Below are 12073 nucleotides of genomic sequence, written 5' to 3'. Positions count from 1 at the left end.
TGTGCCGTATTGACCGTTAGACTGCCAGCTGAATTATTCATAGACCGAGAGGTGGATGCATAATTTCATTCCCTGTCTGAGAGAAAAACCCATCAATAAACGCTGAGAAATCACACAGCTCCGAAAATAACTAAAAAGGAAACAGAAACCGGTCTGGGTGGGCTAAAGAAAAGTTGACCAGTGAACAGACAACATCATAAGGTTTATGTTATAAATCCTTTGGATTTGTTAATTGGAACCAGGCTCAGTTGTGTCACTTGGACACACAGGTGGAAACTGTAAAGCTAATTTTTGACTGAACCTCCATTCAGTTGTTTTTGTAACGTTAAAAATGGCTTTTTGTGTATCTAAATAATATTTTCATTGATATTCCTTCTAGAGCCATTTGGAGGTCATGGTCATAGAAGTATATTGAGCAAAATACACTTTTGACATCTCCAAAAATGTACTTTTTCATTGCTTTCAAATTAATGTATAAATAAAACATTCTAACATAAAAAGACCCTTATTGATAAAAAATTAAAAAATTAAAAAAAATCTCTCCACCTGGAATACCTATCGCAAAATCTGAATCTATTTGCTAAATAAGAAATTAAGTGACCCACAATGCAAATTCATTAAAGTAAAATTTGTGAACATTATTTAGTTTGTAGAAAACAGCTACAAAAATTGCACTTTTTTTGCACTGATTGGCATTTTAACTGAACTCATTTTAAGGAACAACGCTCTGGTTCAATCTAAATTTTAAGCTGACTGAAGCCTATAAAGCTGTGAAACATTCATTTTTATTATTTTTGAATGTGCTTTCAGTCATTAAATAGAAAACCACTAATGTATATTTGCATAAATCTTAAGACCAAGGTATCATGTTGCAAATCAGAGAGAAAAATCAGAAGTGTTTCCATCGAGACTACATGGAAACCCTGGCTAGTGGTCATTCAGAAAGAGTTGAGTGAAATAAAGCATAATTATTTAATTTCTTTTTTTAAAGTAAAGCATTTAGCCAAGTATTAAATAAGGAATGATGAGAGTCTCCTCCCTGACTGCAGCTCAGATCTGAATGTTTTTTGCAAAACTGCATTTCAAATTATTAACCAAACGTTTAGTCATTTTGGGAACTGAAAAGATTTCCTTTCTCACTGGCAAAGACAAACGTTATAATGAAAGTACATGTGACTAAATTAGGAAGGCACGAACCTGATTGTCCTTTGATGGTGGTAGTCGAGATCTTGGTTGTTCCCAGAGCGTGGATACGACAAGCTTCTGGAGCTGCGATGCTGGTGACTGATGGGATACTGGTGGACGGAGGCGTTGGGTTGGGACGTGCTGTAGTACGGAGGTGGAATGCTGTTACTGGTTTCACTGCGGTAGTCGCTGTCCCTGTCGTCAACAGCGCTGTCTGGGTCCTCGTCTACTCAAATGCACAAAAATAAAAGGCAGAGGGAAGTGATAATAATGGTGAAGATGAAAAAAGAGTTTAATCGCAACCGAACCATTCTTTCCAATTCTGACTGGTTGGCAGGCTTTCACAATTAAACCCTCTACACATTATTCATGAAAAATTTCAGACTTTTCAGGACTCAACTTTCCAGAGTTCTCAGTTATTTTAACCCTTTCATGCATGAATTATGATACTCTGTGTCAGGATTTTTTCCCTCCAATTTTTTTGGGATTTTCTTAAGGCATAAAAAAAGGTAAGAAAAACATTTTTGTAAAAAAAATTATTAATTTTTTTAGGTGATAAATTGTAATTTTCTCCAAATACAAAGTTGTAATTTGAAAAATACATCAGTAGTATTGATCTTTATGGGTTATCTGATGCCACAATATATTTTTTACCTGCAAGCATAGTCTACAGTAGAAGGAGGGGCCGAGTCGGTCGCCGTGCTTTTTTGTCTGTTGGTCATATTGGATTGAACAAAAAATAATTTCTTGCATTTGCAGCTGATGGCCAGTAGTTGATAGTGCATGTTATGATGCATTAGTGTCCACTTCAGTGGTCTGTGTGCATTTATAACATAAAAATCCACAAGAAGCACAAGAAAATGGCTTTTAGATAGCTGTCCACTGCAATGACCACTATGCATGAAAAGGTTAAAATAATAAATGTTCACAATGCATTTATGGCAGTGGACATGCCTTAAATAACAAAGAAAGCAAATGACAGAGCAAGGAAAGAAGAGAGAAATGAATGAATGAACGAACGAATATTTTCCAAACTGGAAAAATACTCTTTCATACAGAGAACATTCACACGTAAAACACATGACAAACATAAAGTTGATGTGCTAAAGAGATGCTTTATTTTTCTGTGGTGTCCATAGATCAACAATTACCCTCCCAGAGGAAAGTGCTAATACAATTGTACATAGTGAAGCAGTCAAAAGCCAAACTGGTGATCTATTAATCATTTATGATAATCAATCCTCATCTTTGACACACTCAAAGCCAAATGGAATCTGTCGCACTGCTGACTCCTAAAAAGGCATCGGACTAAGTTTTAGATATAATCCCTTGTCCTGCATGTATTGTTCTCTCTTTCTCCTTCTCTATGTGTGAGAAACTTAATCTGCTCAACGTCTATCATTACCCCCTGCTCTTTCTTTTTTCCTCTGAGTTAACAGAAATGAATAGCTGCAGTTGTGTGGGTGAGTCTGACAGGCACTTATGTAACACAATGGGGGAAATGACAGAGAAAATCAGACATTGTTTGCACAAGATTTATTAAGCTTCCTGTTTTGATTGTGACAGAGCAAGAAATATTTATAAGTGAATGTTCTTGTCTTCCTTTAAAATCACCAGTAAAATTAAATCTACTCCATGTTTAATCAAATAAAGTGAAAACTGGAGAATAAATACCATTTTCCACAAACAGAAGTGACCGAAATGTAGGTAACGGCATTTGCGTAACTATCAAAAATATAGTTTAAAATAAATCTGTATTCAATAGGCATTATTTAATCAGACATCTTCTGAATCGCTTTAGTGGAAATTCACAAAGCAGTGCAATCTGCTTGTGAATGTCCATCAAGTCCATCATATGCCAATAATTAGCATCTACTTTTGAATCGTATCGCTGCTATTCATTCTTCAGATGCAGTGAGGCAATAAAAGCGATAAGGAAAAGACTTTTACTTTTCAATGATTTATCTAATTAACAGAGAACGTCAGACCCTGACGAGGCATCCTGAAAGTCCTTTCTAAATCAACAGATTATGCTGCACATTGCAGAAGACCATGAAAAAATATTCATTTAGAGATGAAAAACATTGCATACAGAATACGGTGCACTTACTTTGCTGATCTCCCCACAGACTCCAGTTACCTGCAGAGAAACAGGAGAGGGTTTTTATTGATCTTGACCTGAACTGGTACTCATACACCCAACACGCATTCCCGCCATCGGTGCTTCAATGTTCCCCAATGCAGGCAGTGAATGGAAAGAGTCTCTCTAATTGCCTCGGACAGCTGGCTCAGCAAACTCCACAGACTGGACCAACAGCAGAAAAACGCAGGCAATCTCAAGGAGCTTGACTCCAGACATTTGATAGGATTATTGATCCTTTATGGTGCAGCGAACAAGACCTGTTTCCCCTCTAACGCACAGCAACCCATGTGTGGTCAAACATAATACCAGAGGCTGAGTTAAAGCAATCTAATTACACCTAAATGGATAATTTTCAGTTTTGTACAATCAGCTGCAGGTTACTTACAACACTGGGTTCCCGGCACACGGAGAGGGCGTTCCTGTTCCTCCTGGTATGAGTACTTCATTTGACAGAAGCAGAACAGATGAAAACTTATTGTTAAACACAAAGTTGGCTGGGAATCACAAAAATATGTATCATATATAAACCTATGCACACAGTCTCTTGGGAAATAATAGCCTTTCTCACATTTTGTCTACATCTTTCAATTTATTCTGTTGGGATTTTATATTAACTGTGAAATGGATCAACAAGAATGCATCCCAGAATATTTCCAAACTGAAATCTGAAAAGCTGAGCATGCTTCCCAAACCTTTTTGTATGACATTTCAAAAGAAAGTGCTACTAATTTTCTTTCCAAATTACAGAAAGTCAAGAAAAGGTTTAAGTGGTATCAATATTTATTCAAAGCACCGTGGAAGGTGAAGAAAGCGTTATGGGGATTTTAGCAAGTATGATGCAACCTGCTCTCTGGGTTGTGCCTGCACTGCAGGATTATGTTGGGGTGTTTAAACAAACAGGCTGGCAGCTCACATCTTGGTCCCTCATGGCATTGAGCTGCTCCAGTTTTTTGGCCCAGTAGCGTGCCTCATCCTCAGGGATATCTGAAAACAATCATTCGGTCAAACTCCAGGTGACAAAATCTCTCAAAAATAAGGCTCATCCAACTGAAACCCTTTGAATAACCCCACACAAAATCACCTGTTAGATAACACTGAAACATGGTGGAAAAACATCAGCTGTAGTTATACTTTGGCCTGGTTATGATGGTTCCTTTTCTTCTTTTTTTTAAACAACACAGAAATCCAGCTCCAGATGCTTTGGCTTGACCTCACAACTCTATATTTAAAACTGTCCTGTTTTACTTACAGTCTCAGTGCCAACTCTCTATAAATAGGCAGGATGTGCATATTGAGGAGTCAGGTGTACATTATTGATTAGAGGAAGAGGAAACAGGATGGAAATGACACCTAATCAATGTTAAGAGGAACTCAGCTTGATCACAGAGAAGAAAAAGGACACAAACATTTCTCCTGGTGCAAACTATACAACTAAAAAGTGGGTCAGGGTAATTAATCAGACAGGTTTTTGCTGCTCATTTGTCACTGTCTGCACTGAAAATATACAGGCAAGTATAATTCATTTGTTCCAAACTCACTCCAAGTGATTTCACTGTAGATAATAACTACTACAAAAACATAATGCACTATGCTTTTTACTTCTACTTTGTTAAATAATGCTGTTCTTTTGTGGGAACAATTCTCGCTACTCTACCCACACTTTGTAGTCTCACCTAGTGGCAGTTCAAAGCGTGTATCAAGCAGCACCAGGTGCAGAGTGGGATCTTTGGTTCCACAGATCTCACTGTCAGCCATGATGACTTGAGAGTCCAACGTGAGCCACTCTCCAGGACCTTCCTGTGTACACAAAGATTGCAAGTAATACAGGGGGGATAAAAATTGCACAAACCATTGAAGAATGCAACGGTGGTCATGGCGAACCTCATTTGACTGTCGGATACTACCAAGGGGAATCCACACGGTGCCGACCATGGTGTCCCAGATTAACCCTTTGTTCCACACCTCCACTGTCAGACCAAGGTCCAGCCGGTTGATTTCACTACAAGAGAAAAATAAATAAATACAAAAAATGTAAAAATATTAGGATATTATGAAAGCTTAAATTTGACAAATAAATCATCAAAACAGAAGTAGAAACATGGAAGCAGCTGGTCGACGAGTAAAAAAGGTTTGATTGTTATGATGCAACTAAAGACTTGTCCTCTGAATTTTATTCCACCTCCATGTGGATCTACTCTCAGAAAGTGGGTGTCGCTCCAGCTGTTTGGTCCGCACCAGGGTTTGCATGAGTGCATTTACACCTGCACAAAATGTCCAAACAAAGTCGGCTCCATTTAAAGCGGACCAAATGTGTCAGTTGTGTGAATCCAACCTATTTTTTGTTTTTACTGTGGCTAACATACAGGCTGATGTGTTTGGAGCAAATCTACAGCAGTCCAATATAAATCCTATATTGGACAGCAGAGAGAAAGATGGAAAGTGATGAAGGAGTGATGACTAAGGGGAGGGAGGGAAAAGGTGATTGTATCGCCTGCCTGGAGGGACAAAGAGGGAAGTTTAATTAAGAAGTAAAGGGAGTCGACTCCCTATATCAATGTTACTCCATTTTTCTGTAAGAGAAGTTTGATTTAAAGCAGTGACTGAGGGAGGGGCGAGTCAGTTTGAGGGAGAACATGAGTCCCTCTCTGTAGCCCAAATGTTACATAACACAGCTCCACTGATGCAACCCCAGTACAATGCTGCACGCCTCCAAACATCATACAGATGCAGAGGACTCCGCAGTAATCCTGCCTGCTGCAGCCCACATCCCGCTAAATGATTCTCACCCTTCACCGCCCATATGCTGCTACACCGTCAACACTGAATCACTCCAGCAGCCAGATATTCACTGTTGTGTAATATTAGTGCCTGCAACGAGATACCATTCAATATCTGTGGAAATATAAGATGAAATAAATAAATTTAAAAAAAGATCAAAAGAGAAATATCTAGTCTAGAGAAGAAAGCTGCAGAGAGGGAATGGAGGGATGGGAAAAGAGGAGCAATGGGGTTACAACAGAATGGGGAGAGAAAGAGGTGAGGCCAAGATGAAGATGAACGGGGTTTATGCAGGGGAAGTGACAGAGAAGAGAAAAGAAGGGGTGGAAGGAGGCCAAAGTTAAGAACGAGAGAGAGAGGCAGAAGTATCAGATGAAAAAGAGCAGGAGACAGCTGATGAAGGTGGAGAAGAGGTGCGAGAAACAATACATGGATAAAGAGCACTTAGGATGAAGAAGTGGAAAGAAAGAGCGACGAAGGCTGATAGAAATCAAGCAGTGGAGAGAGAAGTAGAAGACGGGTGAATGAGAAGAGGCTCGTGATGAAGGTGTGTGTGTGTGCGTGTGTGTGAGAGAGAGAGAGGATACGGAAGGACTCACAACATGAAGTCCTGCTCCCAGCAGGGCAGGTTGCCCCTGACAGCGATGGTTGTGCTCTTCACATTTTGCACTTTTAGAGTCACATAAGTGTTAAACTTTTCTGCAGGGGAGAAAAAGACAAAGAGAAGAACAGAAATTGTCAAGTGGAGAAAATAAATCTGCATTTTTTTTACTATCAAATATACATTCTGTTCGCCAACACGATCGCTAACTCTTTTCTAAAAAGATCTAGCCACAAACAAAACACAGATTCCTCATGCGCCTCCTCCGGTTATTTCAGTGAACCTAGGCCTTACCTTGGGGTCCATCCAGCTTGGCTTTCTTCACTGTGGGAACACAGAGAGGGACATGGTGACACACAGGAACACCATCTGTTTTCATGCTCACATGTCTTCTGTTTTCATACAGAGAGGGCGAACCAAGGAGGTTTGCAATGTACTGAAACCAAACCTTTTCATTAGAAGAAAATTTTAAAAATCTGATTAATAGCACCAATTCAATTTTCTCACATTTTGTCACATCACAACTTTCTTCTGTTTAATTAGATTTTTAGTGAATACTTCCGTAGTGGAAGGAAGTGGTTTTTGAAATTTATTTTACAAAATAAATATCTGACAAGTGTTGTATGCATTTTGTATGTGTAATTTAGAGGTGTGCCGATCGATCGGCCACCGATCATAATCGGCCGATTTCCGTGAAAAAGTGTATGATCGGTGATTGCCGATCACGGTCTCTTGTTGCCGATCACACAAACCAATCACCTGCATCTCATTTCGCAGCCTGCCTGTGTAGCTGGTCTCCTCTTTCCTTCACACAGTGCAAACGCGCAGCAACAAATCCTAAGCGATGTGGAACTATAAAGCACTGAGTGACTAGGAAGTTTGCATGTTGCGGCGGAAAGTTGAAGCACGTGGGGTGAAGCACGTCAAAATGCATCAACATGGCGAATCTAATATGGCATAAAAACAATACCATACTTGACGGAGTTTGGCTACATCGAGGCTCACTGCAGTAAAAAGACATATGGAGCAATCAGATAGCAGGTAAAGCAGTGCACAGCTACAAACACTCACCCGGATTAGCATGATGGTCAGAAAGCTAAACAAATAACCCGCAAAATTATTTAAGTCTTCAAGCTGCGATGTAAGATGCTGGTTCTGCTCTCGCTGTTGAACCGCTGCTACGCTACAGGTAGTAATATTTCACAGACGGAGCGCCGCTTCTGCTCCTCCTGGTAGTGACTCTCACACCGAACATCTGTTTAAAGCTGCAGCATCTAACCTAAAAATATACATTTTACATACGTATTAAAACTTTTGCTGTCCCAACATGAGACAGATAATCTAAAAAAAATAATCGATCTCCTCCCTGCTCTGCATAATTACTCCGCTCAGTCAGAAACAGCCACTCAGAACTAGCAGTAATCAGCTAGCCGCCATGCTATCAGGAAGTTTTCATTCAGTAACTCAGGATTGTTTATTGTAATGGAACCTGTATTTGCCTTTGAATGTTAAGTTTTGTACTTGAATTTTTTGGCAATGTTGAGAGCTTTTATTTTGACTTTTTGCATTATTTAGCCTCTTCAGAGTCTTCATATGTTTTCAGTCTGTTAAAGACAGTATTACTGATAGCAGTACAATTTGCACAATGCCTGTTTTGGGTTTTTTTCTTGGAAAAAGTTATTCAAAACAAGTTTTTGTCTAAATTAAGGTGAATTAATGGTTCCTTTTTCCACATAATGTAACCGGTAGTGCTTATGATTAAAAAAAATAATAATTATGTGATCGGTATCGGTGATCAGTATCGGTGATCGGCCCTCATGGGTGATCGGAATCAGCAGAAAAAAACCTGATAGGCACATCTCTAGTAATCATGTGTTGTTTTGATACCCCTAAATAAAATCCTGTGTGACCAGTTGCCTTCAGACAATCCAGCTGCTCTGTGAAGCTCTCTCAGGTCAGAGGTCATCAGTAAACAGGGACAAAAGTTTAAACACCAAAATCTAGCGTTCATGGAGGAGTGGCAAAAAGAAAGTCATCTTTAAAAAAAACTAAACATGTTAGGAGTCCTAGTTAAAGTATTGTAAAGTCAAAGGAAGCATGTAAAAGAAGGAGCTCTAATCAGATGAGACCAAAATCTAAATTTTTGGCCTAAATGTGATAAACGATTTGTATAAAACATGGTGGTGGCAGCATCATGCTGTGGGGAATGCTTTTCTTAAGGAGCATTAAGAATGCTGATTATTAATGTCTCCCTGTCACATGAAGCGCAGGGATCAGATTAAAATACTGAGGGGAAAGTGGAAGTCTCAGAGTGACCAATTTAATAAAGACAGTTACAAAACGAATAGCAAAACTTTTTTGAGGGAGGAAAACACAGGGCTAACAGGAGGGAGAATCAGACAAAGACAAAATGGAACAGATGGGTATATATGCAAAAGGTGTAATCAAGGGAATGAGGAACAGCTGCAGGGAAAACGTAAGCACAGATGAGACGAGGAGATAAAAAACAGCTGTCCTGAGAGTCAGTCTGAGGGAAGGAAGAAGATAAGCAGAGCAGGAGGAAGGGAGAAAATATAACAGGAAAACCCTGAAACTAACAAACCGTAACAGAAAGAAGAACCCAAATCTAATTGCACAATAGTAAATCAAGAATTAAACAAACAAAAGAATGAAAAAAGGCAAAATCTAAGTAAATGACCAAGGAAAGGAAATGATCAAACCAGAAACAAGAACCAAGATGAGAACACTGGCACACTTCAGATTTTTGTAAAAAAAAAAATTTATATATTCTTTCAACTTTATATTTACCCACAAATTTCTAGTTTATCTATCTCACAGAATCTCAGCAAAATATGGCTCGTGTATGAGTATCTGTTATGTTTTGCTGTTCAAGCAGACAATTCCAATATGGAAAATATTGACAATTGACAAAAAAATATATATATTGTCATAAAGGTACCTTTTGTCCATACTAAGCAACTCATATATAACATAGAACCTGAAAAATATACATATTTTCCATCATCACAAAGAGGCAGAGGTCACCAAGCGCACTCAGCATTACATAAGTGTGTGTGAGGAGTGCAAACAGTCAGTGATGCAAATGCTGACTGAAAATATGATTCTTTATTTGCTCTGATGTTTCTACAACTTAGTTCAAACGGGAAACCATAACCAGTGCTTAAACATGGATTTCAATGTGCTATGAAAAGTGAAAAAAAAACACACACAGCAACATGCTCATCTCACATTAATTATTCATCCATAAAGATGTTTATTATTCTGTATTCATTATTTAATGCGTTTGGAACAAATTTCTCTCTTTTCCTGGCATTAAAGGCAAATATTCCAGTCTAAGTCAAACAGTATCTGGCTGTGGATTTTTCTGTGGGCTCCCTCTCTGCAGCACTGTTTTACCAGCCGTGACGTAACTCACACATGCATTTTTAATGCTTCACTACCCACTACTCTCAACCACGTACACTCTAGGAGGTCCTCACACACACACACACACACACACACGCACACACACACCCCCCCCACACCCCCCCACACACACACACGCACACACACGCCTCACTGCAGATGTGTGCATGCCTCACATGCACATATTTACAGAATAAGATATAAAAGTTCTCTGTGGTACATAAAAACAACCTGAGCCTTTCTATCTTTAGAAATCTACCAGCAGCACAAATTATAACCTAACTCACAGTTTTCTTACAGGTACAATTTCTACATCATAACCAATCACCATAGTAACAAACACAAAGTGAAAAAGCACAATTGCCCTGAGTCAGCAAGGTACTTTTCTATTTTCCAAGCATTTTTCTGTGTGTGTACTAAGCACACGCTGGAGATAAACCCGCAGCTTCTGCCATGCCGCCTCATGATGGAGTCACATGCTAAATGCAGTGGCTCGCTCCTTTGCTGTGCACCTGCAGCAAGGATGAAAATTACATAATCGCTGCTTTCATTCAGCCTCAGCAACCTTGAGGGAAGCTGTGCATGTTCACAACAAATAAGACATATAGACATAGATACAGTATAAAGCGTGTTGTAAAAGTATTCAGAACTCTTAAATTTTTTCTTTTGCAACAAACACAAACTTCACATTATGTTTTTTGAGATTTTATGTGTCACTAGTTGACAATTATGATGTGAAAGGAAAGTGTTTGGTTTCTAACACGAATCAAATAATCTGAAAAGGATAGCAAGCGTTTGTATTCAGTTCCCTTCACTATGTAACTCTTGAATAAATTAAAGTGTAATTAATTGCTTTAAGTAGCTACCTAACTGCAAACAGAGTCAACCTGAGTGTATTTGGATCTGATTGTGAATGTTCTGCATCTAAATCAACTTCTCAAGCCTTGAGACATCAACAGACACTAAAGTTTGGGGACGCAACATGATAAAATATGAAAATGTTTAAGATGTGTGAATGTATACATTCATCAAAGTAGGAGCATATTCAATATACAAAATCTCCAAAAGACCTCAAAATAAATCTAGCAAGGTATTTTGGTGCAAACATTGTGGAGTCGGAAAAATTGAGGTAAACGCTACAAATTAGTTTGAAGATGAAACGACTCTGCCAGTAGCCGAAAAGTACCTGCAGTAAATATCCTGCGTTAACTTCATTCAGGAATTACCTCCAAAGACAGCACAGTCTGACTTATGGGGACGGGCTGGTCATTGCCAAGAAAACCAACTGAACAAGAAATCAAGCAGAGCCTTCATCAGGGATGATAAACTGGAAAAAATTCGGAGCTGACTTCAGCTGTTTCGTGACACAAAGGAGGGATGCCTCCATTCAGACAGAGGGAACCTTATTCTGACAGATCGCGAGACAGAAGCAGTAATCCAGCTGCTGACAGCGACATCAGACTGTGACTTTGTGTTTTCCCGAAAGAAAGACGATAAGAAGGCCGGACGTTAAAGTGGGAAAAGGTTGCCAAAAATTGCTCAGATTGAATATGCGTCTGTGCCGGAAATCTGCTTGGCTGGCAGATGCCAACGTTGCCTATTCAGGAGGCACAAAGTGCCGTGGAGGCCAGAAATAGCTCGAGCCAGGTAAGCATGAATGATGTAAGCGGAACAGAAAGAGGGCTCTCTGCCAAGCCTCGTAGTCTGCAGCAGCCAGCGTTTATGAATGAATGACTCTCAGGGTCTTTTTAATGACGTCTGGGAGTGACTCAGAGCAGGGACAGTCAGTGGGTGGAACTGATGGGACAGGCTAAGGTGGAGCAGCATCTATTAAGCAACCGGATGTATCGCAACTTAAAAAAAGAAAGCCTTTAAATTTTGTTTAGGCTTTTATAAAGATTGCTGCAAGCTCAATTGATCTTTACAGCTTGTGTTCGTAC

At 39.3% G+C, this 12073-nt stretch overlaps 1 protein-coding gene across 1 annotated transcript in view; it reads right to left on the bottom strand.

Annotated features, from left to right (window-relative positions):
• Nucleotides 1-12073, bottom strand: part of LOC103479452 (protein unc-13 homolog A) — a 43125-nt gene that overhangs the window by 28045 nt on the left and 3007 nt on the right. Inside the window, exons 2-9 of the mRNA XM_008433872.3 lie at nucleotides 7002-7031; nucleotides 6706-6805; nucleotides 5210-5327; nucleotides 5002-5125; nucleotides 4242-4312; nucleotides 3714-3768; nucleotides 3296-3325; nucleotides 1198-1411 (exon numbers count right to left, since the gene is read on the bottom strand). Coding sequence (XP_008432094.1) covers nucleotides 1198-1411; nucleotides 3296-3325; nucleotides 3714-3768; nucleotides 4242-4312; nucleotides 5002-5125; nucleotides 5210-5327; nucleotides 6706-6805; nucleotides 7002-7031 — 742 coding nt within the window. The remainder of the gene's footprint in view (nucleotides 1-1197; nucleotides 1412-3295; nucleotides 3326-3713; nucleotides 3769-4241; nucleotides 4313-5001; nucleotides 5126-5209; nucleotides 5328-6705; nucleotides 6806-7001; nucleotides 7032-12073) is intronic.

Source organism: Poecilia reticulata, chromosome 17 (genome assembly GCF_904066995.2).
Source record: "Poecilia reticulata chromosome 17, P_reticulata-male-v2, whole genome shotgun sequence".
Classification (NCBI taxonomy): domain Eukaryota; kingdom Metazoa; phylum Chordata; class Actinopteri; order Cyprinodontiformes; family Poeciliidae; genus Poecilia; species Poecilia reticulata.
The sequence above is the reverse complement of the archived record's forward strand: the minus strand, read 5'-3'. Positions and strand labels throughout refer to the sequence as shown.